Raw genomic sequence first — 22,251 nt, 5'->3', positions numbered from 1 at the left:
AAAGGTCCTCAAAACTCAGGGCATCCTATTTGAAATGTGTGAAATTACAGCAGTCATAACACTGTTTCCCTGCAGGAGTTCTCACCATATAATTCCCTCCCACCATATTAAAAGGATTGTATGACTACTTTGAAAAAGATATTTGTATACACATGTATACACAGACACCCATCCATGTTTTCTAACAATAAGAACTATGTATGAGACATTATGGGATATTTTATAATGTAGATTGAATACTCAGAGACTTTAGCATTTAGCTCTTCCCTATATCACATGTGTGTGTATGTAGGTATGTATTTATATTACATTATTAAATGGACTTTTTAAAGAAAAAATATTTCAGGAACACATATTTCATAGTTTTGGATTTTTGTAAATTTGACCTTTCCAAATTTATGTTTATTTAATGTAGTAGTCAATGCAATGAAAGATGATAAAACATTTAATGTTACCCTTTGCAGAACATCTCAACATTCTTAGGAAGACTTTTCTTCCTACATAAATTCCCTGTATTTATACCATGAAGGCTTGTCTTCCAGTAAGACACAGTTTTTGTTGACTTGTCCACTCTTTCCTATCTCTCGGCCCAGGAGCTTCTCTGGGTTGAGTTCTTGGGCATACATGGCCCAAGGTCAGATCTGGGTCATAATTAAGAATTGGTTTGTTCTTCCATTCAAAGAATACTTGTCCAAGTAGATTAAACTTTACACATTATACTTCGGGTTCTCTTTTTTCTTTCCCTTTGACTCTTGACCCTCCATTAAAGGAGACCCTTATATGCTGTCAAAGTTGGGACTCTGCTTTTGCCCCCAGTGCCTTGTACTTTTAGATATACTTCAACAGGGAGGGTCCCTTCAAATGGGGAAGAAAGTATTTTTATTCCTTGAAAACTAAAAAATATATTTTAAAGTGATGCGGAGAAGTTAGAAAGAACGAACTATGTGATGAAACACAATACCTATTTTTATAAATCTACACATTCAGTTTACAAACATAAATACACACTCAAACTCATGTATCAATCACACACTTTACTGCTGAATCTATCAAAGGAAAAAAAACTATGATGAAGTCATTCTACATTATGACTGTTACACTAAATAACAAATTTTCATATTGGACAACACCAGACAGGGGAAAGCTCATCAGTGGGCTTTTCATTCTGTCACGATACTCTACATTTCTGGAATGTCCCTCACGCAGAAGCACAGTTCTTCTGAGGAAAGCACCATGGAAGATCTCTTGAATTGATTCTGTACTCAGTTCTGCTTGTCATTTTCTAATCTTAAGTAAGCGGCAAGCATGGGAATACTCTATTTTTAAAGCAATGTTGGGGTAAGTATGGCCAAATCCTGATATTAGACAAAGGAAGTCATAAATATTGTAGGCAAGTGAGGTTGCGTCAAAGGCTAGAATCTGGCCTGAATATTGATGAAAAAGATGCTGTTCATTTCAGGGCACGTACTCATTCAGATAGGTAGTGAGCTTTTAATGAATCCACCCCTTCTCTCGATATAATTTAAAGCAGATTTTTAATGAAATACAAAGGAAATCCAATGTTTCCATATGTAAACCTATAAACTTCCAGGAATGAATCTAAACTGTATTTCTAAATAATCATGATAAGACAGTATTTTGTTAAGCAATTGAAAATCATTTTGGATCTTCCACTCTGCAAACGGTGGAACCTGTACAAAATTATAGCAGATTTGTTTTGTTTTGTTTTATTAAAAAGGCATAATAGTCTTACAGACATTTCTTTTAGTATATCACAGATGTTGAGAGCAGCTGAAATTCAGTTTTTAATTTTTAAATTTTTTTAAATTTTTAAATTTTTAATTTAATTTTAAAATTTAATTCTTAAAGATGAGGGGACCTAAAATTAGATCATCTGAGAAGATTATTTGCTTTTTCAAACCAAAGCAGACCACAGATCTCTGATGATACCACTAATTTCAAATTTCTTACATAAAGAATCGGTAAGAAATCTTAGGAATTAAATAGCAAAATTTGCAGAATTCTGCTGGGCTCCTTGGAAAAGTCTGAACTTTACCTAAAACTGGGCCTGATGAATCATTACTCTTACAGCCTGAGTTTCAAAAGAAAACTCTATTTTTAAATTAGAGGAATTTTAAAAGAACATGAAAGACCTTCTCAAAAATTACTTTGATCCTAAGTGTTTAAAACAAAGCAACCATCCTCTCAATGACTTCAGGAGTGTGGGAACATTATTTTACCATGTCTTAGGATTCCAGACTCCTCTAATGATATTTATTCTTTCTCTTCCTTTACACTAATGAGGTAAATTCTATGTCTCTAATCATATTTTTTCTACAACATCAGCTATTGCTAGATAAAGGTAGAGTCATAACCTTAAGAGATTTAACCTAATGTGGAATTCACATTTACTTGTTAGCTACAACACATCTGTTACCTAAAATCTGACGGCACTGGGCACTGATATCCAGATGCTCAAACAATAAATGGCTAACAGTTGTTTCCTGCCTCTGACTCAAATGAGAATATGAATCTGAACATAATCACTGCATATCCTCTAATTTATCACTGAGGTGAAGCACAAATGATTAAAAAAATTCTTGTATGTATTCAGGGATTGGTTAAAGTGCTTGGCTAGTGTCTCCAATTAAAACTTCGTTTATTAACAAATCTGGTTTGTATAACATAACATTCACTGCATAGGTAGATGAGATTCACATAAAAAATTATCAGTAGGGAAGTATTTGAAGTGAAAGGAAAAGGAATATAAGAAGCTATCATTCCCAACTGAAACAGTTTAGTAAATATTCATTTCTTCTCGTGAATGATAGAAACATGCAGAGTAACTTTAAACATGCAAGATAAGTTGTTGGCATTCCAACCCGGCTGATTTTTGTTAGCCTCAGACAGCTGAGTATATGCAGACCTTAGTTTATAAAGCATCTTCTTACATGTACGGAGTGTTTCATATTTTGCCATGGTCAGCATCAACCCTTTTAAAATGCAAAGCAATCAATAACACTCTGCATGCAAAGCATGAAAACTGCATCATTTTCCAATAATTGTTTTCATATCACACAGTGGATAGTAAGTATAAAATGGCAAGTATGAGTCAGTACAAAGAACACACGAGAATAGAGGTATTACCTTTTGTCCTGGACGACCAGATTCTCCAGGCTCCCCCTGGCCAAAAGAAAACCAAAGATGACAAAAATAATCTTACAAGAATTTTCCAAAACCCTTAGCCTCTGGACACTTTCACAGAGATGGCCTCGCCTTCTTGATCACAGGCATTTCATTCACTTTATTCTATACGTCTATCCCTCACCAGAGCCAGGAAAATGTTTCTGCTGTGAACGTACCTAGAGCTCACATACAAATCCACATTTCTTTAAAAACCAACTGCAGAGAGAAGTGATGGCAAGACCTCTTATTTAAGCCTTTATCAGATTTCCAACAGATACTCCCTGTTGTGTTTGGAAGCTGATAATTGCAGAAGAATAGAAATAGCTATAACCAACAAAACTGGTACGAAAAAAGAGAAAGCAGAGGCTTATAAAACTCAAAACTGTAACTCCTGGGGTACAAACACTCTCAGGGTTATAGTTACCTTAATTCCTGCAGCAGATGATCCAGGGTCACCCTAAAACAAAACCCATGAGAGATTATTCCACAAGTTATGAGAACAGGAAACATACAGACACTTTATCAACATGGCACTCAAAGGCGCCCCATGCCTAACCAGCCTACCCGTGCTCCATAAGACCACACCATGTCAGCTGTTAAGATGTCAACAATGTCCAAGGTAAACAATTCACCTTCTAAAAACACGGGTTTCTTTTGAATGCAAAATACTTAAGGACTATATTCCTTGAATACAATAGAAATCTGTAGATATGTATCTCTTCCCTTGATACAGTGCTAAAAGTGTATTCTAAAGTAATAAATTACAATGTGGAGACCTGGAATTTGGGTTTTCCCTATTTCTGGAATTTATTAATGTCACGGGCTCTCAGTTACTGGGAGTTCCTTGACCCTCTCGGTCTTCAGAAAGTCAGGGTTCAGCAGATGAAGTCAAAGGGTTAATGATGCCGATCTGGAAAAAGCCACGTAGCAGGTCGGTTTGTTTTCCTCACGAAGCGCTGTCACAGTTATGAGCGGCACATTTTCTCTAGCTTTACACTTATTTCATTGTGACGCAGTCACCGGAAAATTACAGGATGATGGATGACTCCTGGGTGGCAGGGACATATGGAAGACCTGAGAGAAAGTCTTGAGGCAGAATGTGCTTTCCTAAAAAGCACTGTATGCCGTCGGGATACCACAGAGGGTGACTATACTCCCAAAGCAATTATGCCATAATATCAGCAGAGAGGGGTTCGTGGAAAAGAATACGGAAGTTAGTTAAGAATGTTGGATTTTTTAAAATTTAAATTCAATTAGCCAACATATAGTACATCATTAGTTTCTTTTTTATGTTAATTAATTGAATTGAATGTTTTGTCATGTTGTGTTAGTCACCATACAGTACATCGTTTCTGATGTAGTGTTCCATGATTCGTTAGTTGTGTGTAACACCCACGGCTCATCACATCATATGCCCTCCTTAATGTCCATCTATTTCTAAAATGAGGCCAGCAAAAGGGCCTCAATCTTGCAGCTCCTTCTAGCCCCCTGTCCCATGAAGATGCTACAAGGCCAAAAGAAAAGGGGGGGGGGAATTTCGTCGTTTGAGACTGCCGAGAGAATAGGAACCGCCACAGGCGGAAGGTACATGTTGGAATTTCCTCAGCTGTCATATCCATGCAGGTTTCAAGAAGTTCCAGGGGTCTGGTTCCTTGTTCTGGATTTAGGAAGCGGCTCACCACTCTCTTTTAGAGACACGGAGGAGGCCTCAGGCCGCTGTCCGTGGAGCACGGTCCCTTCACCCAATTCTTTCAACATCTTCTCCGGGCTGGCCTTCTCTTTCTTGAAGTCTCAGCTTAGGTTGCTTTGCCTCAAAGAACCCTTCACCTACTAACTTCAGACACATGCCCCTCACATACAACATCTTGCCGCGCAGCATTGAGCTCTGTTCATGTCCTGCATAGCTCACTTCCTAATTATGCATTTAGGTGTTCTGCCCATTCGTTGTCTGCCCCTTCATCAGACAATCAACCATATGGGGACAGAGTCAGTGTCTGTTTTTATCCGGTGCCTAGCCCATAGCAGATGCTCCATACGTATACGGCACATGAATGGACGAATCTCAAAAAGAATGTTTTATGCAAGTTAGCAGTCAAGGATCAAAATGAAAAAAAAATGTAGGAGGGGAAAAAAAGCTTAGAAAGGGGAAGGAAATCATAAACTAACTTGCTGAAGAAACTGATACATACGTGAGCTTCTCTGATGTCTGTAATTGTTATTACCCAAGGAAAAATTATAACATGACAAAACATAAGGGCCCTAAATACTGTCTTATACTGACTTCTCATTCTAATCATTAAAATTCAATTGAGTTCCAAATGGGGAGTGAAATAAATATGGCTAATAAAATAATACTTATTTCTACTAAATCAAATCTGAAAGCCATCAACACCAGTGAATCAGGTTTGCAATACCTTGCACAATAAGACCTCTGTATTCCTAAAAGCAATTTTGACTTTGCTAAGTCCCTTCTCTCATCTCATTTATACCCCATAAAACTCTGATGAGATAGGGCAAATATTACTATTTTCACTTAATACATAAGGAAATTGAAGCAACTAGAGGATAAGTGAATCTTGGACTTCCTAAATTCCACTGCCATGTTCTTTTTATTAGAATAAGAATTATTGCTTTATTTCATTTTGACAACGGGGCATAAAAGTTGCAGTAAACTTGTAAATAAAAGGAAGTCACCTGTATTAACTGCAGTTTAAAACCTTTTTATTTTTAGTGTCCTAATGGATGGCTGGATAATCTACCAATGAGACTAAGGACTAGATTTAGTTCTCTTAGAAAGTGGATGGAGAGAAAAAGACGGTTTCCTGAAAGGCTGATTTATTTGTGGAAATTGGAGCAGTTTCATTTGAGGGGACTATGAGTGATATTTTAATTCTCTTTTTAAAAACTTAGACTGTGAAATCTCGAGGAATTTTTATAACTTTTAAGTGGCAAGACAACAGCTGAAAGACAGTCATAAGTTAAACATTTTAAAGGATGGTCCTGCAAATAGTGGAAATAAAACAGTCAGTGCTTATAATCCTCATTCCTCCAAAAGTGAAAGTGAATACAGGATTAAAGTAGGAAAACCCCAACTATGTCTTAAGTATACTCTTTGCTTCACAAGTTGGTTGGTCTAGAAACAAGTTTCCACAGGGTGAGTCAAAAATGGGAAAATCCTCTGAGAAGACACTTGAGATAAATGAATTTGACTTTTCAACATTCAAACACAGAGAGTTTCTGGTTTGGGTCGTGATGGTTTTCAAACACAATAATGTTATGCATGTGTTAATAAAGTCTAAGTGGATAAATGCAGTAAAGGTGGTGACATTTCTATCATTTATTAATTCATTCAATAAGTTTGTCGAGCACTGATTATGTGCCAGCTGTGATCTGTTCGTAGGGATGCGGGGAGCTGAGTAAGAACAGGGAGCAGCGCAGTTACAATCCCCATCCTTGGCCTGTGCTCACAATAGTCACATACTAATATATATACACAAAAATATTATTGATTGAAAGCATGAAAAATACTTTCTCTTTCTTCCTTTCTTTCCATTTTTTTTTTTTTTTAAGAAAAATCTGGGCTAGGAAGAGATTCTCATGTTTGGGAAATCCTGTGTCTCTGTATACACCAGAAGATATGATAAACAAATGCACGTCACGGGAAAAAGCTCTACCACTCCAGGAAAATAAAAAGCAGTTGAAAGGAAAACCAATTTTTGTAAAAAGATTGTTCATTTGATAAATATTTATTGTCTTTACAACTATGTTCCAGGAACTTGGATTGGTGCTGGGAAGAGTTTGATATCATATAGTTTTTTGTTTATTTAGTTGTTTTTTCTTTCCCAATGAGCTGGATGTCCAGTTAAACAAGGAATTACAATAAACCTTGATAACGGTTATGAAAGGGATTTTAAAGAGTATTGTGGGAGCATAGAGTAGGTAACCTAAGAAATCTGTAGGAGACCGAAAGGCTGCCCCAGGGAAATGACTTATAAATTAAGGTCTCAGAGGAGTGAGGAATAGAAGGTGGAGGTGGGAGTGGGCAGATAGTAAGAGTGTTCTAAGCTGAGGTAACCACATGTGCCCAGTTAGAGAGGGCCCCGCATTGAGCAGGCGTGTGGGGGCCCACTGAGATAGGCCTTCACACGTGATTTTAAGAAGAGACAATTTGATGGTAGTTCCAAATGTGGGTGTGGCTTCTGAAAAGCTCAGAGGATACAAATAAAAAATGCCACATGGGCATAAACCAAGAAGGCAGTGTGTTTAGGGGAATGGAGACTGAGGGAGCAGAGAAAGTGAAGGGACCTGTCACGTTGTCCCAAGACCGTGAAGCTGGAGCTTCCAAATCAGCAGACTGAATTGTGAATAACAGAGTGGTGTGACCAAACCATTCAGCTTGCTGCACAAAACACCTACTTTCAAGTTGGCTGAAAGAGATAAAAAATCCATTTCTACCTTTGTCAGTGGGATGGACGCTCCAAAGAACAGAACATACCCTTTGCATAGTAACTCCACACATGACTGAAATCATTCTTTGGCGTGTTACTCTCAAGCCTAGAGTGCATCGCAGTTGCTGGCCACGGACAAAACCCAGCCTAGTGGTTTTTACAGTTCCACAGCATTTCCAGATGACCAGTCTGGAAAGGTTTAGATTGCTTTACCATCCAAAGGCACTGAGTTGGATCAAAAGGAAAAAAATCCTATTAAAGTGAATCAGTCAATGACGTAATTTACTACATCAGTGGCAGAAAAAAAGCATTTTTTGATTTTACATCTCAAACTTGGTAAATGATGAATGAGTTTCACATACTGAACCCAAAGGCCATGAGAAGAGTGTTTCCAACATACTGGAAACAAATTATATGACAGAAGCAGGAAATGTTTTAAAAAACACATCAAAAATTATATTCCAATTACAGCATTCTCGGGATGAATGCTGCAGGTCAGATTACATATTATACGTTACAGATTCCTATTTACAATCCCCTGTTTAGGTCCATTGAAAGTTTATAGAAATGATTTCCGTTTTAACTGAAACATTTTTTGTACTTAATTTCAGTTGTCTAATAAAACTTATTGATAAAAAAGAAAACAACCAATCTAGTTGATTTCAATTTCCTTGTGGTAAGAAAGCTAACATTTATTGAGAGTTTACTCTATGTAAGTCAGTATGGTAAATGATTTGCATTAATATAAAAAGTAAAAACAGTATTCCCTTGAGATGGACTTAGTCTTTTCAGAGAAAAAAGTTGCTTTACTGCTGGAAAACTGAAATTAAAAAATGTATGATTAAAGAAATGATTATTAGCCTACATTCCAAAAATGAAGTTTTAAAAATACATCTTCTAATAGAAGCATAAAATTCTCTACAGAAATCCATTAGGGGTAGTTCAGACTTGGCACAGACTTTTTTCGCCTGAATAAAACTGCTCTCTGTTTAGCAGATTTGCTTTCTTTAAGGAGAGACTGTAAACTAAGGCCGGTGGGCCAATTCCAGCTAGCACCTGTTTTTGTGTGACCCATGTGCTAAGAATGGTTTTTACATTTTTATGTGGGAAAACAAAAAATAAAAGAACGATAATATTTCATGGCACATGAAAATTCCATGAAATTAAAATTTCAGTGTCCAGAAATAAAGTTTTATTGGAACGGGGCCATACTCATTTGTGTACATATTGTTAATGGTTGCTCTCACCCTGTAAGAAAGGAGTTGAGTAGTTGTGACAGAGACCACAAGGCCCAGAAAACCTGAGATATTTACTTTCTGGACCTTTATACGAAGTTTGCTGACCTCAGGTTTCAAGTATAAACAAGAAAGTTAAATAGAACATCCAGGTTTATATATCTGGGGTTTGAAATTCTGACTTCGAGAGTGATCGAGGTGTATCATTGGTCTCACTAAGTATTAAGCATAGCATGCCATAACTGATTGCAGCATGATAATCAAATTTGACAGGTATATGAAATGGGTCTACAGCAATGGTTCTCACCTAGAAGTGATTTTGTCCCCCAGGGGCCATCTTTGGCAATGTCTAGAGATAGGTTTTGTTGTCAGAGCTGTTGGAATCTAGCGGCCACAAGCCAGGAATGATGTTAAATATCTAACAGCCCCCACAATAAAGAATTATCTGGCCCAATATGTCAATAATGCTGAGGGTGGGAAACCCCGCTCTACAGGAGACTGAGGGCCCACTTTAATTTCTGGACTGCTTCTTGAATACAAACATAACTGTGACTTGGTGACAATAATTCATTCCTACCATCCATGCCATATTTATATTAATATTTATAAGAATGAGAAAGATAAATTTCTCTTTATTTTATGGGGATGCTTTTATGACTAACCATTATCCATCTGTACTGTAATAATTTTCAAAGTGAAATATTTTTATCCTCAACTCTAAGCTTAAATGAATAAATCTTTTTTTAATCACTCAATTACTTAGCTTGCTTTTCATGAAAATCTGACTATTCTATTTTCAGTTTCTTAAAAGATCTTTTTCTTAATTCTCTGCAGCACAACTGAAGTGAAATACCCTTCTTATGCCAGAGATATCTGCGAAGTATGAAGCCAAGCAGGAGCTATAATGATGGACAGGGAGGGGGGTGAAGAGAAGAGGTAGGAAGATGAGCCACAAGACCACTGTAATATAAATGCTAATAATAATTTAAAAGTTAAAAAAAAAAGACAATGCAAAGGCTGACGAAATATCTGGACTTAGTAGACTTCAAGTTAAGGCAAATTTTCAAGAGTGCATTAGAGGCTCTAATCAAATGACTTACTTTCAAACTTTTAAATCTCATCCCAATTCTATGACTTGTTCTCTCCCCAAATTGGAACAAATGGAATCAACGTTAGAAACTTTATTTTTATATCTCTGAGTATCAAGGGAGTGCCCCACTTACACATGAATAAATGGCTGTCTTCCCTGAAGGCCATATTACTGCAAACCTAGCTACACATTTTCTAGAATTTGTGACATACCATTTTACTTTTAAAATATTTAAATTTGTAGCTAGGGGTTTGTGGAACGATCACCTTTATAAGTTAGATACTCAAATGTTCTCTAAACTTGCAGAATTATTTCCTATCTTATCATATTAAGCTACTACCACTCACTCACCTTTCTCAAAATCTTCCGTGTTCACATATATGGAATAATATTTCTTGCTCATACACATACTCTTTCATATTTCACAACACTGTACCTTTTCGCCTGTGTCACCTTTGGGGCCGTTCTCTCCAGCTTCTCCCTAAGGGTGGGAGGGAGGGGGGAAGTGATATGGTGAAATATATCAGTGACATTACACACAGTAGCTTTCCTTATTTGGAGTTTGCTTTCATGTGCACTATATATTAAAATCTGTTGCAAATGTTCCACAGAGCTAACGTATTTTTACTTGAGCAGCTGCCTGATATCAAGTGATCCAAATAAAATTTATTACAATGAACATAGCTGAGCAGTTTTACACTATTCTATGATATCAACAGAAAGCAGTACTTTCTCTGACTTCTAGTAGCTCATTCTGACACGTAAAGCCTCTTAACCTTCTCTTTCCTCCTCAGGAAAGCCTTTTCCCCTACCGTTGCCTCAGTATGCCACATGCCTTAGCACCTCTGTGTCCTTCCTTCCTGCATTCCAGCCACCTGAGCTCCTGCCCTCCCCTTTCCCTTCTCTCTGTGTAAATCCTACTCTGTCTTCAAGTTCAGCTCAGATCAAATCTCCAGGGCTTCAAAGTGCATGACACAGCCCTCAAAACTGTGGGCGGAAGATTAATTTGTCTGCACCTATGTGTTTTGCATTTGTGAAATGAACGCTTTGTATTTTATTTGAACACTCTCTCTTTTTTAATTATAGTAAAAGAAAGTGGAGAGTTTCTGCTTTCTGGGCTATTTTTGAGATTTCCTGTGCTTATTCCCACCCTGACATCTCCTTTCTACCACAAAGCAATGCGTTTGGGAAAAAAAAAAAAAAGTCATTCACTCATTATCCATGCTTTGATTCCTTCAATGCTGAATTCTTTCATTTAAGTCTTACAGCATGTTATAGTGGAAACATCATGGACTTTGGCGCCAGAGAGACTGAGCCCAGCTCCAGCACCTACTGGGCAAATGAAATCCTCCCTACATCACGTTTCGCATGTGTAACAGAAGGGCAAGAATGCTTTACGAGGTTATAAGAAATAAACAATATGCTGTGTGTAAGGCAACAAGGCCAGTATCTGGTGCAGCATAAGCTGTTAATGATAGCCGTTAGCAGTAACAATGCATTATTGTTCATAGATTCCATGAGCCAGAATGCCCTTCTGTTTAGCTTCCTAAGAGGTCACTTTTGCATCATTTAAAAATTTCCATTAAATAAGAGATCAAGTACTGATGATGGTTTCCCTGGAAGAGGAAAGAGATGTGGGGGAGAGAGACTTTTAGTTTTTTCTCTTCATTTTCTCTTCTGGTTTCAAATAAGTACGAAGCTAACCTGCTCAGGCTTTTTGTCTATGGTGATGGGGGCCTGAGCTGCTCTGTCTGATAAATCCCTGGGACGGTGCTGGCACTGCTCCTTTCCCCTCCTTAATTTCTACACAAAAGAGTGATCTGATGACTAATTAATTTCAAGTTAATTACAATGAACTGCATGGATGCCAAATAAATGTACTGATAATCTGTTATGAGGAAACTTTGACAGGCAACCTATTAGCATACTTTTAAAAAGATTGCTTGGGAATCCCTTTATTAAAAAACAAAACAGACACAACGAACTTTCTTATTAGGAAGACTGGCTCAGAGTGGTCACGAAATGAAGGGTTTGAGCCATCCCCTCTGCTTTGCTCTCCCTCCATTTAAATAAATGTCTTTTTAGTTTTTGCTTCACAGTGCCAAAAAACACAGTTACATTCAAGAAGTGTGCTAGGTCTTTAGATGTACTTCTTTTAGGATCAGAGGTGACGATATTAATTTATTAGAATGATCAGATCACTTCTGAAGAGCGTGATGTAGTGTCTTGGTAGCTTCCTACGCAGGCAGCACATTTCTCAAGCATTATTAAAGGAAATAGCATGAGAACCAGGAAAATTAGTACCATGATATGCACTGAGAGTTTAAATACAATCTGGATGCCCCAAAAGTAGTCAGGAAGGACGTCTGTGAGAAATTTAACATATGGCACTCTCCTCCTCCTTTTGTTTCTCTTTTTGCTTTTTTATAGGAATTCTTTGTGGGGCAATTTCCAGCGTATTTGTTGCAGGTAAACATCTGTATTCCTTTAACTTTGTGACCTACAAAGCAGTAGGGAAAGACATGGGTGCATTGGAGTGGCATTAGCAAGTAGGCAAAACAGAAGTTTTGCAGGCCTAGGGATTTTTGCAACCATTTAGAAGCTTGACATAGAATGTCCAGATTTGCTCCCTTTCCCTCCATTTCTTTAAACCTTTTTTACCCAAATCTTGTCCATACGTAAGAATTACACTGTTCTCTCCTTCTACTAATTAACAGTTTGACAAGAACAGGGGTTGTTATATCCATCTATATCTATGGGTGTATATCTATTGCTATCTAGCCTTCTGTACAGTTTGGTTTGATATCGCTTTAGGGGGAAAAAAAAAAGATAATTACAGGCAGAATCATTCTTACCTTTTCGCCTTGATCTCCAGGTTCTCCCTGAGCAAAAGAACAAAGATTGAGTGACACATTAAATTATAAACACCCAATTAAACACCACCTACAAAATCAGATATCAAACATAAGTCAATTATATGCAATATAGAATTGGCAACATAGAATTGTTATGTTGAAAGCAAATGGTAAAATGAATTTCCTGAAGAACTGGGCGTGGATATCAATATCAAATGTAATCTTAGTTCTTTGCTTTCAAAGGACTAAAGAACAGTATCTAAGGTTATCCTCCAGCTCTTGGGGCATTAAGGACGATGTGGCACTGATTCAACGTCTGGAGCGGCTTCTTGTTTCAAGTTTTTATTCTGCCCAATCAGTAAGGTGGCCAGCACATCCTTTCGTGGTCTTTTATTCAAAGCAGCCCCCAGTGTATAGATTATTTCAGGGATCTGGAGTCTGTGGAGTTCCCTCATCTGTCTTCTTCAAACATGGTCGTAAACACGGTCCTGAACTTGGACCCCATCAGAATGTCATGAACTCTCTCTAACCTGCTGGTAACAAGCATGTTCCAAATCAGGGGTATTTTAGGCGGCACTGGTACCTTCAGGAAAGAGACTAGAATAGGGCAGAGTCAAAGTGAGTTTAGGAGAATGTCTTTAATCAAAATGATGACCAGGACAGTATAAGGACTAAAACGCAAAACGGTGCTTTGAAGAGAATCCTTATTTTCACTTTACCCAGGAAGGCATAGGTGATGGAGTGGGAGAATTCTACAGTAAATCACACACATTATGATAATATTCTTCTTATGAGAAGCATCAGTAAGTGTTGCCATGAGATCAGGCTGCTTTAAAAAAATTGGCTTAAGATGATTAATGTGTTTTTAAAATTAAAAACCCCTTGAAGTCAGTTTGGAGGCAAGACCCTTTTCATTTGCTGGGACTCAGTCTGACCCTTTGGCTTTCTGAATTTCCAGCTACCTTTCAGTGCTCAACATCCATCCTGATGGTTGCTAGGCAACAGAAGAATAGCACTGAGAACATGCATTAAGCATTAACTCTTATCATTTGGCTTTTTAGCATGGAGCAAGAGAGGGGAAAAGACAGGAGAATGGCTGTAGTCCCAGAAAGAATATTTTCTTTCCTCTCCTGCAGGAGAAGGGACAGGTCTATAAATTTTAGGTCTGTCCTAGGTGCCTGTCAATAGCAATGTGATCTGTAAAATCAGCTGACAGGCATCTGTGGGTACAGATACATACCAGCACAGCTGACGGGATTAGACATTAGTTATGTACTTCAAGGGATGTTCACTCATCAAAGGGTTTGGGATTTGTCTGTCTTTTTGGTTTAAACTAAACTGTCACCAATCTTTTTATATTTAAAAGATTCATTTGTTCTTCAAAAAAAACAAAGAAAATTTGCAACCCCCCCAAAATCCTTATTACATTTTTTTCCCTATTTAGTAATTCAGACTATATCCATTTTTAAATTTTAAACATGCTGCATCTTGGGGCACCTGGCTGGTTCAGTTGGTAGAGCATACGACTCTTCATCTAGGGGTTGTGAGTTCAAGCTCCATATTGGGTGTAGAGATTACTTTAAAAAAGTAAACATCTTAAAAAAAAAAAAAGCCACATCTTTATTCTGCTCTTCATTTGAGTAACTGGTTATATTGTGTAAGTGTTGGAGGTGACCAAATATTGAAGAAAGGCCATAGTGGCACTGTGAAAATCATCTTTAGTAAGTCTTGTAAATATTATGCACATTTTAGGCAGTATGGACACGGCCCCCATTTTAATATGCTCAATAAGTAGCAAAATGACGATTTCATATTTGAAATATGGGCTTTTTCTCATGTTATTGAAGTATCCCAGAATAAAGATTTTGACAATCGTATCTTACTTGTTTTTCTGCATTTTTAATGCTAATGAGAGTCACAAACATAATTTAGTCATTAGTCACAGACTTCTATACTGCAGCGTATGATACTACTGACAAATATTCCATCCAAGTAAAACCAGCGGGATATAAAAAAATTGTTGTAGCTTATGATTTCATGAAGACTCATATCTCAATTGGTTCTGCTTGGTTTCATTTGTACTAACCTTTGGCCCTGGTATTCCATTTTGTCCTACTGTTCCAGGCAACCCGGGCTCACCCTCATGAAAAAAATAGATACTGTTAAATAAAATACACAAAATCCATACATTATATAGATCATTAGAGGATATAGTTATCCAATAATGCTCTCGAAGTAGAAAAATAAGTGCCTGCGAGTGTCAATACAAATTAGCTTATTTGGTCCAAGATTCTATATGCTAGGGGCCAAGGATAAAACAGGGTTAATCTCCTTTGTTCAGTCTTTTCTCCATTAAGAAAGCTGAAACAACTTACTGATGGAAATGAATATCTAGCATGGTGCTGGGTACCTTTTAGGCAATAAATAAATAATTGTGGGATGAGTTAAAGATGTCTGAAAACATAAGCTCTCTTGATGGGAGACTTTTAAGTGGTTCATCAGCTCAGGAAAATAAAGACTAAACATTATATTTATGAGACTTCATCCAAATCTAAAGCTTAAAGATCACACATATCTTTGAACACCTACAAAATCGGACACATTTGACACAAAAGTCAAAAGCAAAAATGGCTTTGGTTTCTCTTCTCAATTTCCCTGTAAAAAATAATTAGAATAAAACATTCAGAGCTATGGCTCTCATTGTCCTATTGAGTGATAGGCATTTGGGAGGAAGACAATGGTTAGTAGGTCAGAAAATTTTCCCATCTCAGAAAGAAGAGATTGTGTAACAGTCTTCCTAGGTTCTGAACCAGCAATTGTTTTCCAAAGAGGTGAAGTCATGATGTGCCCAATAGCAAAGGTAAGATACTCTGGCTCTCGATGCTTCCATGTGGCTCCAAGTCATATCAACTAGAATTTCATTTTCATTTAAAAACATTCCCCAAGCCCTCTACAGTGTGCACCAATGATGGGATAGCTTTCTTCTTTCCAATGAGGGTAGTAAAGTTGCTCCTTGGTTGATTTAAAAAAACGAGACTTTATTTTTAGAGCAGTTTTAGGTTCACAGCAAACTTAGTTGATTTTTAAGCATGTTTTCTAAGTCACTACAGGTGACTACAGAGATTGTGCCATTTTAATATTTGTGCTCTAAGCTTCAAAAACATGTACATTAATAATAATAATAATAATAATACCATTTTTAAGTGCCTTTCAGGAACTTTACATTCATCAGTTCACTTAGTTTTCACAAATCTCTATGAGGTATTACCTTTATCTCTATTTAACAGATGAAGGAATTAAGACACAGCGAAGTTAAACAACTTTTCTAGATTTATACAACAACTCTAGCCAAGATTTGAACTTTCATGATCTAGCTAAAGAGGTTGTGCTCTTAACAATACGATGCATTCCAGAATGAACAAAAGCATCTAAAAACTGGGAGAGAATACATAGGAGTATTTCTATCCTCATTATCATTTGGTTTATGCTCCTCATTTATAAATGACTTTTCATAATGTATAGAAACCTGAATTAAATATAACTTCTATAAAGATGATTTATATATACTTCCCAGATAAACGAAGAATATGAAGCTTATGTTATCCTTCTAGAAGAGCAGAAAATAGTTTACTACTGTACTGGACTATTATAAATGCTCAAGTCTTACCTTCCCGGAAGAAATTCTGCTTTGTATATAAAGTTACACTATGATTGTAACTCTTGCATTTTCCATGGATTAATGGCAAAAATGCTCACAGAAGAGCAATGGCCATTATAGGAAAATTTTGACTGGCCATTTGTACATCACAAAGAGGAAGAACTGAGAAATAGAACATGCCCGGAAAGAGGACTATCATTTACTCTGCAACAGAACAAGGGCTATCAAGTCAGCTTTCTTCAAAGACTCCACGACAGGATGCACTAATATCATAACTCATGGTTTAATGCAAATAAGAGATGCTGCCAGGAAACAATACAAACTTTGTTTAGACTTTCAAAGAATAACCATGGTAGCCAGAAGAATAATAAAAAAATGGTTAAGCCCCTGGAACTGAACAAAGTACATGCTGAGATTTTGAATCAAGGAAGAGAGACGTCGCTTAGGTATCTGGTTAACATCCTCCTTAATATATGAACAACGAGGGACTAAACTTGATCTCATTTTAAGATTTTCAGATACTGTTAAAATCATCTTTTAACATTGTAGGGAACAAAAAATACACTTTTGATTCTATCATCCTATAATAATTGTTTTCATTTTGTCTTGTTTCCTTCTAGTCTTTTTTATTTTTTATTTTTATTTATTTATTTTTTTTAAAAGATTTTTATTTTATTTATTTGACAGAGATAGAGACAGCCAGCAAGAGAGGGAACACAAGCAGGGGGAGTGGGAGAGGAAGAAGCAGGCTCATAGCGGAAGAGCCTGATGTGGGGCTTGATTCCAGAACGCCGGGATCACGCCCTGAGCCGAAGGCAGACACTTAACCGCTGTGCCACCCAGGTGCCCCAAGTCTTTTTTATTTATTTATATTTTATGTATATATTTTCAAGCAATTGTAAGCTTATTACGTAGTTTGACCTTCTGATTTTTTATTATTTGATGCTATGTATTTGTTTTCACATGGTATTCATGATTGTCTTGTGAATAGTTTGATTATCATCTGACAAAGGCAAGTGTGATCGTAGGTTTAAATTGTCCCAAACAGTTGATACTTGGTTGCTGCCAATCTTTGTTATTAAAGATAAACTAAAACACTAACCTCTGTAAATATTTCTAAATTGCTTTCCAAAAGGATTCAAGTTTTATCTGCTTCAATAGGCCCTCACTCGGTGTTACTTTTTTACAACTTCATCAGCACTGGATATCATAATTTTAATTATTTGGGGGGGCAATTTTAATAAGCACAAATGAGAGTTTACTGTTGCTCAGTTTTACATTGATCACTTAGAAGGTTAAATACTTTTTCACATGTCTATAATTTCAATAGGTATCTCACAAAGTTTTAAAGCTAAAAGTGAATAAAGCTGTTTCCTGAAAGAACCAAGGGAAGATAGAAAGAAGGAAAAGTGAGAAAGTGACTCCTAGTATTTTCCCTTTCTAATAAGTTATATCAAGAAGAATATATTCAAACTCCGATTAGGAGGCGATGGAGCATTCTGCTACTATCCAACCTTAGTTGTGGGAAGGAATTGGGAAAGGTCGTGGGAAAGGAACGTTAAGGATGAAGTACTGTAGAACTCTGAGCTCCAAGTCCGAGCTATGGATGCTGGAGGGCATTAATTCATTCAACTAACATTCAGTGAGACTTTTCTACCTGTTCTACTCTGGGCTGAGTGATTCATGGGATATAAACATGAAATAGGCATGACAGGCACCTGTGCCCAAAGAGTTGACTTTTGAGCCAGAAAAAAATGATACATACAAAAACAACTTAAGAGGACGTCTAATTGAGGTCATAGAACTTTTTTTTTTTTGAGCAAAGTGTTCTTGCATGTCATGAAATAAAAAGACATAAACCAAAAGGAAGTGTTGAAGAAGAATGAACCATATGTCATGCAGTGTATTAGTATTTTCTGGTGTGTGAGGATGGAATATTATGAGTCCCCTTCAAATAAAATTACAATCATATTACATCACTACATAACGTAGTAAAAATATACATATGCAAAAATGTCAGAAAGGTACAGACAAAAAAATGACAATTAGGTTTTGCGTGTGTAGAGTTAGCCTCCTACTTGTTAGAGAAACTGTCCATTTATTTCTGAATGCGTTTCACAAGTACTGAAGGGTATTCCAAAGATAGTAATAATGAAAAACAGCAGCTAACATGTTAACTACAGGTAGATTGATAAGGTTTTCTCTCTTATACTTTAAATTCTAAAGCATTCCCTGTGTTATTACTCACAAATGATGATGTGTGTATTTAAGTTAAAAATAAATTGGACTGACTTTTAGGAAAGCAAGCTTTCTACTTTCTTTTTTTTCTTCCTTCTTTTCCCTCCTCTCTCTCTCTTTCTCTCTCTCCAAACCAATGCTCTTTAGAACTCTAACGTAAGACATCACTCAAGACTTTTACAATTATGTCAGGTACTGCTGATAATCAGGGGGCAGCTTGAAAGAATACTGAGAGGTAGGAGGGAATGCAGTTGTCTTATGAAATTGAGTCCTAAAGGGAAATAGGTCATTTAGAGGTAATATCACTCGCCTGAGGGCAATTGTTTCTGTTCTGACAATGGGAATTTACAATGAGTTGTAGCTTAAAAGTTTTAGCATCATATAATTTTACATTCACCTGTCAAAACCGATTTTGTTTCTTTTAAGTACTGCATTTTCAAAAAGAACTCATCCAAACAGAAGAGGAAAATAACTACAAGGAACATGGTGGACCAGCAGTGGATGGAAAGAGTGATACTGAGCAGAACATGGCATCGGTCTTTTTTTTTTTTTTCCTGGGATTTTCAACTCTTCCTTAGGTTTATTTATTTTTATTAATTTTTAAATTTTTAATTTGAGTAGAATTAACACACACAATGTCACATTAGTTTCAGATGGACAGCATAGAGATTCAACTTCTCTATACATTATATTGTGCTCACCACAAGCGTAGCTACCATCTGTCACCATACAACGTTATTATAACATCACTGACTAGATTCTCTGCACTGTGAACATGGCTTCAGTCTTAAAGTTGTTCTCTTGCCTCTGGAGTTAGGGGTGTTGGTGTGTCCATGCGACTGATATCTACCTGAAACACTGGGTGTGCTTTTCTCCTGACAGTGACCATGCACAGAGGGATTTCAGTAGCTTGAGGGGGGTGAGCAGGACTGGCTTTTAGTCCCCTTCTGCAGGCAGTCATGGTGGGGAGTGGGTGTCCTTTAATGAGACTTCGGGGCCTCAGTGGCTTTTGCAACAATTGGGTAAGTAACACCTGGTAGAGAAAGATTCTTTGAAAACAGCAAGGCACCCAACAGGGACTTCTAGATACAACTGTTTGAGGAAGAGTCAAGAAAATGGGGTTTCTGCTTTCTGTTCCAATTTATTCTCTCTAGTTTACTTTAGTTTTCTACTCTGGTTTCCTAATGGCAAATGAATATGAACACAAAAGGCACAAAATGACTGCACATTTTGAAATTTATAGGAATGTAGCATTTTTCAATACAATAAAATAAAATCCTAGCCCCAACCTGTAAGTGTTATTAATGTTTTGGAAAAGTCATTTGTCTTTTTGCACATCTCTCACATCCTTCGGCCTTGACTCAAATGTCCCCTTACTGCAGGTGTTGCCTGGATACCCCATCACCACTTCGTATGCCCACTATCTTACTTAATTATCTCTATTGCACTAATTGCCACATAAGGTATAGTTTTTTTGGTTTCAAATCTGTCCCCCTTACTAGGAATGCCAGATTTGAGAAATAAAAATATAGGACATTGACTGAAGTTTTAATTTCAGATAAACAACACAATTATCAAGTTACATATATCCCAAATATTGAATGAGACATAGTCATATCAGAAATTAGGGTTGCTTATCTAAAATTCAAGTTTAATTGGACATCCTGTATATTATTTGGTGACCCTATTTCCCACCTCTACCCTCTCACCACACTAGAATATGAACTTTGTCTGTTTTGTTCACTCCTCATTCCACATTGCCTGGAAACTGTACCTTACACACAGCACCCACATGAACATGTAAAGCCCTTATAGACCTGGTGAGAGACAGAGACAGCAAGACTTCTCTTCTGGGAATTTGAAAAACCTATAAGTGTGGTGGCAAGAGATGACTCATCTCGGCTACAACATGGCAGCCATTGGTGGGAAAAGAGAAGGGGACCCAGGAAAAAGATGGAAGAGATGTTAACCCAGCAGTGATACCTGTAAGTCACGTAGGTCAGTGTGAAACATTTGGCTGAGGAACAGAAGAATAGCTCAGGGTAAGTGAAGGGCAGGGTGCACTGCGGGGGTGGGGAGTCCCTCGAGGGGCAGGATGTTTTGAATGAGCAGAACTTTCATGGCTTCCAATAGGCTCATGTCCCTGAGCCCCACCAGGACTCTATCAGGGAAGAGTGGCTGAGAGCACTGAAGGCTGACATAGTTGTGCCTGTGGGTACAGAGACTGGGCCCTTCTAGGTATTTCCATATATTCTTCCATCTACTCTTTCCTGCACCCCATGTGCCTCGGGGGAAGGGCGAGCTGGAACTGGGGCAGTGCTGGTTATATGAATTATCATGTCAGCTAAAGTTCCCACAAGACCCTTTCAGAGCTTACACGTGCCATCGTTTACGTCATGAACTCACCCTGACTAACATCTGCTCTTCCCTAAGCAGAAGCACTCACAAAACAGTGAAATATTTTAGTTGAAAGGAACCAAGCCAGTCATTCTTAACAGATGAAGAAACACATTCAGAGAAACTTTTCCAGAGGCAAATACCTGCAAAGTGCAGATGTAAGATCAGAGCCCAAGTCTTCTGATACCCCATCTTGTGTTCCTTCTATTTGAACAACTTGTGTCTAAAAAAAACCTCATTCATTTTTACTATGTTTCTTTTCTGTTTAGTTTGAGCACAAAAGAGGAAAGTGGCTTAAGGAAGCCTCCAGTCTAATCTCAGGTTTTCCACCTCTGGTCTTGTGACATAGAGCAAATTGCTTAAGCTTCTCTGGAGCTCAGCTTTTCTTCTCTGAAGTATGTGGGAGTAGATTAAATGCCTGCTTTCTCTTCGCTTTAAAGGACTCAGATCTGGTTTTATTATTGCTTTAAATAGGAATTTAGAAAATTTTATTGAACTCATGATACCTACATAATATTAATATTATTACTATTTGTTGGATGCAAGATGTCACCTGGTGATGCCTTATTCCTCAGACCCCTGATTAAACTTGGCTCAAGGCCCAATTTCACAGGTGAAGGAAGTCAAGACCTGTTCCCCTGGACCCTTCTGCTGGGGTTCATCTTGGTTTTGCCCCAGACCAGTTCAGACGGGTCAGTCAATTCTCTTCACCAGTTACCTCCAGAACCTCACTCTCCCAGGCCTTTTGTGAGTTCAGGATTGAATATTTGGTGTTCCTGGGAAGATGTCACATCCCAGAGCAGGCAGCCTTCCTCATCTTGCTAGCTTCCATCTCGCCTTTCTCCCTCCCCGCTCCCTCCTAGACCACCCTGGGCATTCAGCTTCACTCTTTCTTACCTAAAGCGATTTAGTAGTTTCTAAAAGGTTTCTGCTTCCATGCCCAGTCTCCGATTCTTTTCCTCCTTCTTGCCTACAGGCAGAGGAGGCTTTGCAACTTGGCGAAAGATAAACCAGAAACCTGGGCGGTTGGGTTTGGTTATAAGTCAGAGAATCCGGTGTCCTGTAGAGGGCTCTGTCTTACTTATCTAATCAACAAAATCCCTCCCTAAAATTAGAATCTCTAGTCCACATTGGTAATACAAAT

The 22,251-nt window shown here is 37.6% G+C and overlaps 1 protein-coding gene across 4 annotated transcripts in view; it reads right to left on the bottom strand.

The window, feature by feature from the left end:
* Positions 1 to 22,251, bottom strand: part of COL25A1 (collagen type XXV alpha 1 chain) — a 450,135-nt gene that overhangs the window by 69,700 nt on the left and 358,184 nt on the right. For all 4 annotated transcript variants that reach the window (XM_034671874.1, XM_034671873.1, XM_034671875.1 and 1 more), the window contains exons 13-17: positions 14,901 to 14,954; positions 12,815 to 12,841; positions 10,396 to 10,440; positions 3,611 to 3,643; positions 3,148 to 3,183 (exon numbers count right to left, since the gene is read on the bottom strand). In XM_034671874.1, coding sequence (XP_034527765.1) covers positions 3,148 to 3,183; positions 3,611 to 3,643; positions 10,396 to 10,440; positions 12,815 to 12,841; positions 14,901 to 14,954 — 195 coding nt within the window. The remainder of the gene's footprint in view (positions 1 to 3,147; positions 3,184 to 3,610; positions 3,644 to 10,395; positions 10,441 to 12,814; positions 12,842 to 14,900; positions 14,955 to 22,251) is intronic.

This window comes from Ailuropoda melanoleuca, chromosome 11, assembly GCF_002007445.2.
Source record: "Ailuropoda melanoleuca isolate Jingjing chromosome 11, ASM200744v2, whole genome shotgun sequence".
Lineage (NCBI taxonomy): Eukaryota > Metazoa > Chordata > Mammalia > Carnivora > Ursidae > Ailuropoda > Ailuropoda melanoleuca.
This window is presented reverse-complemented; position numbering and strand designations above follow the sequence as displayed.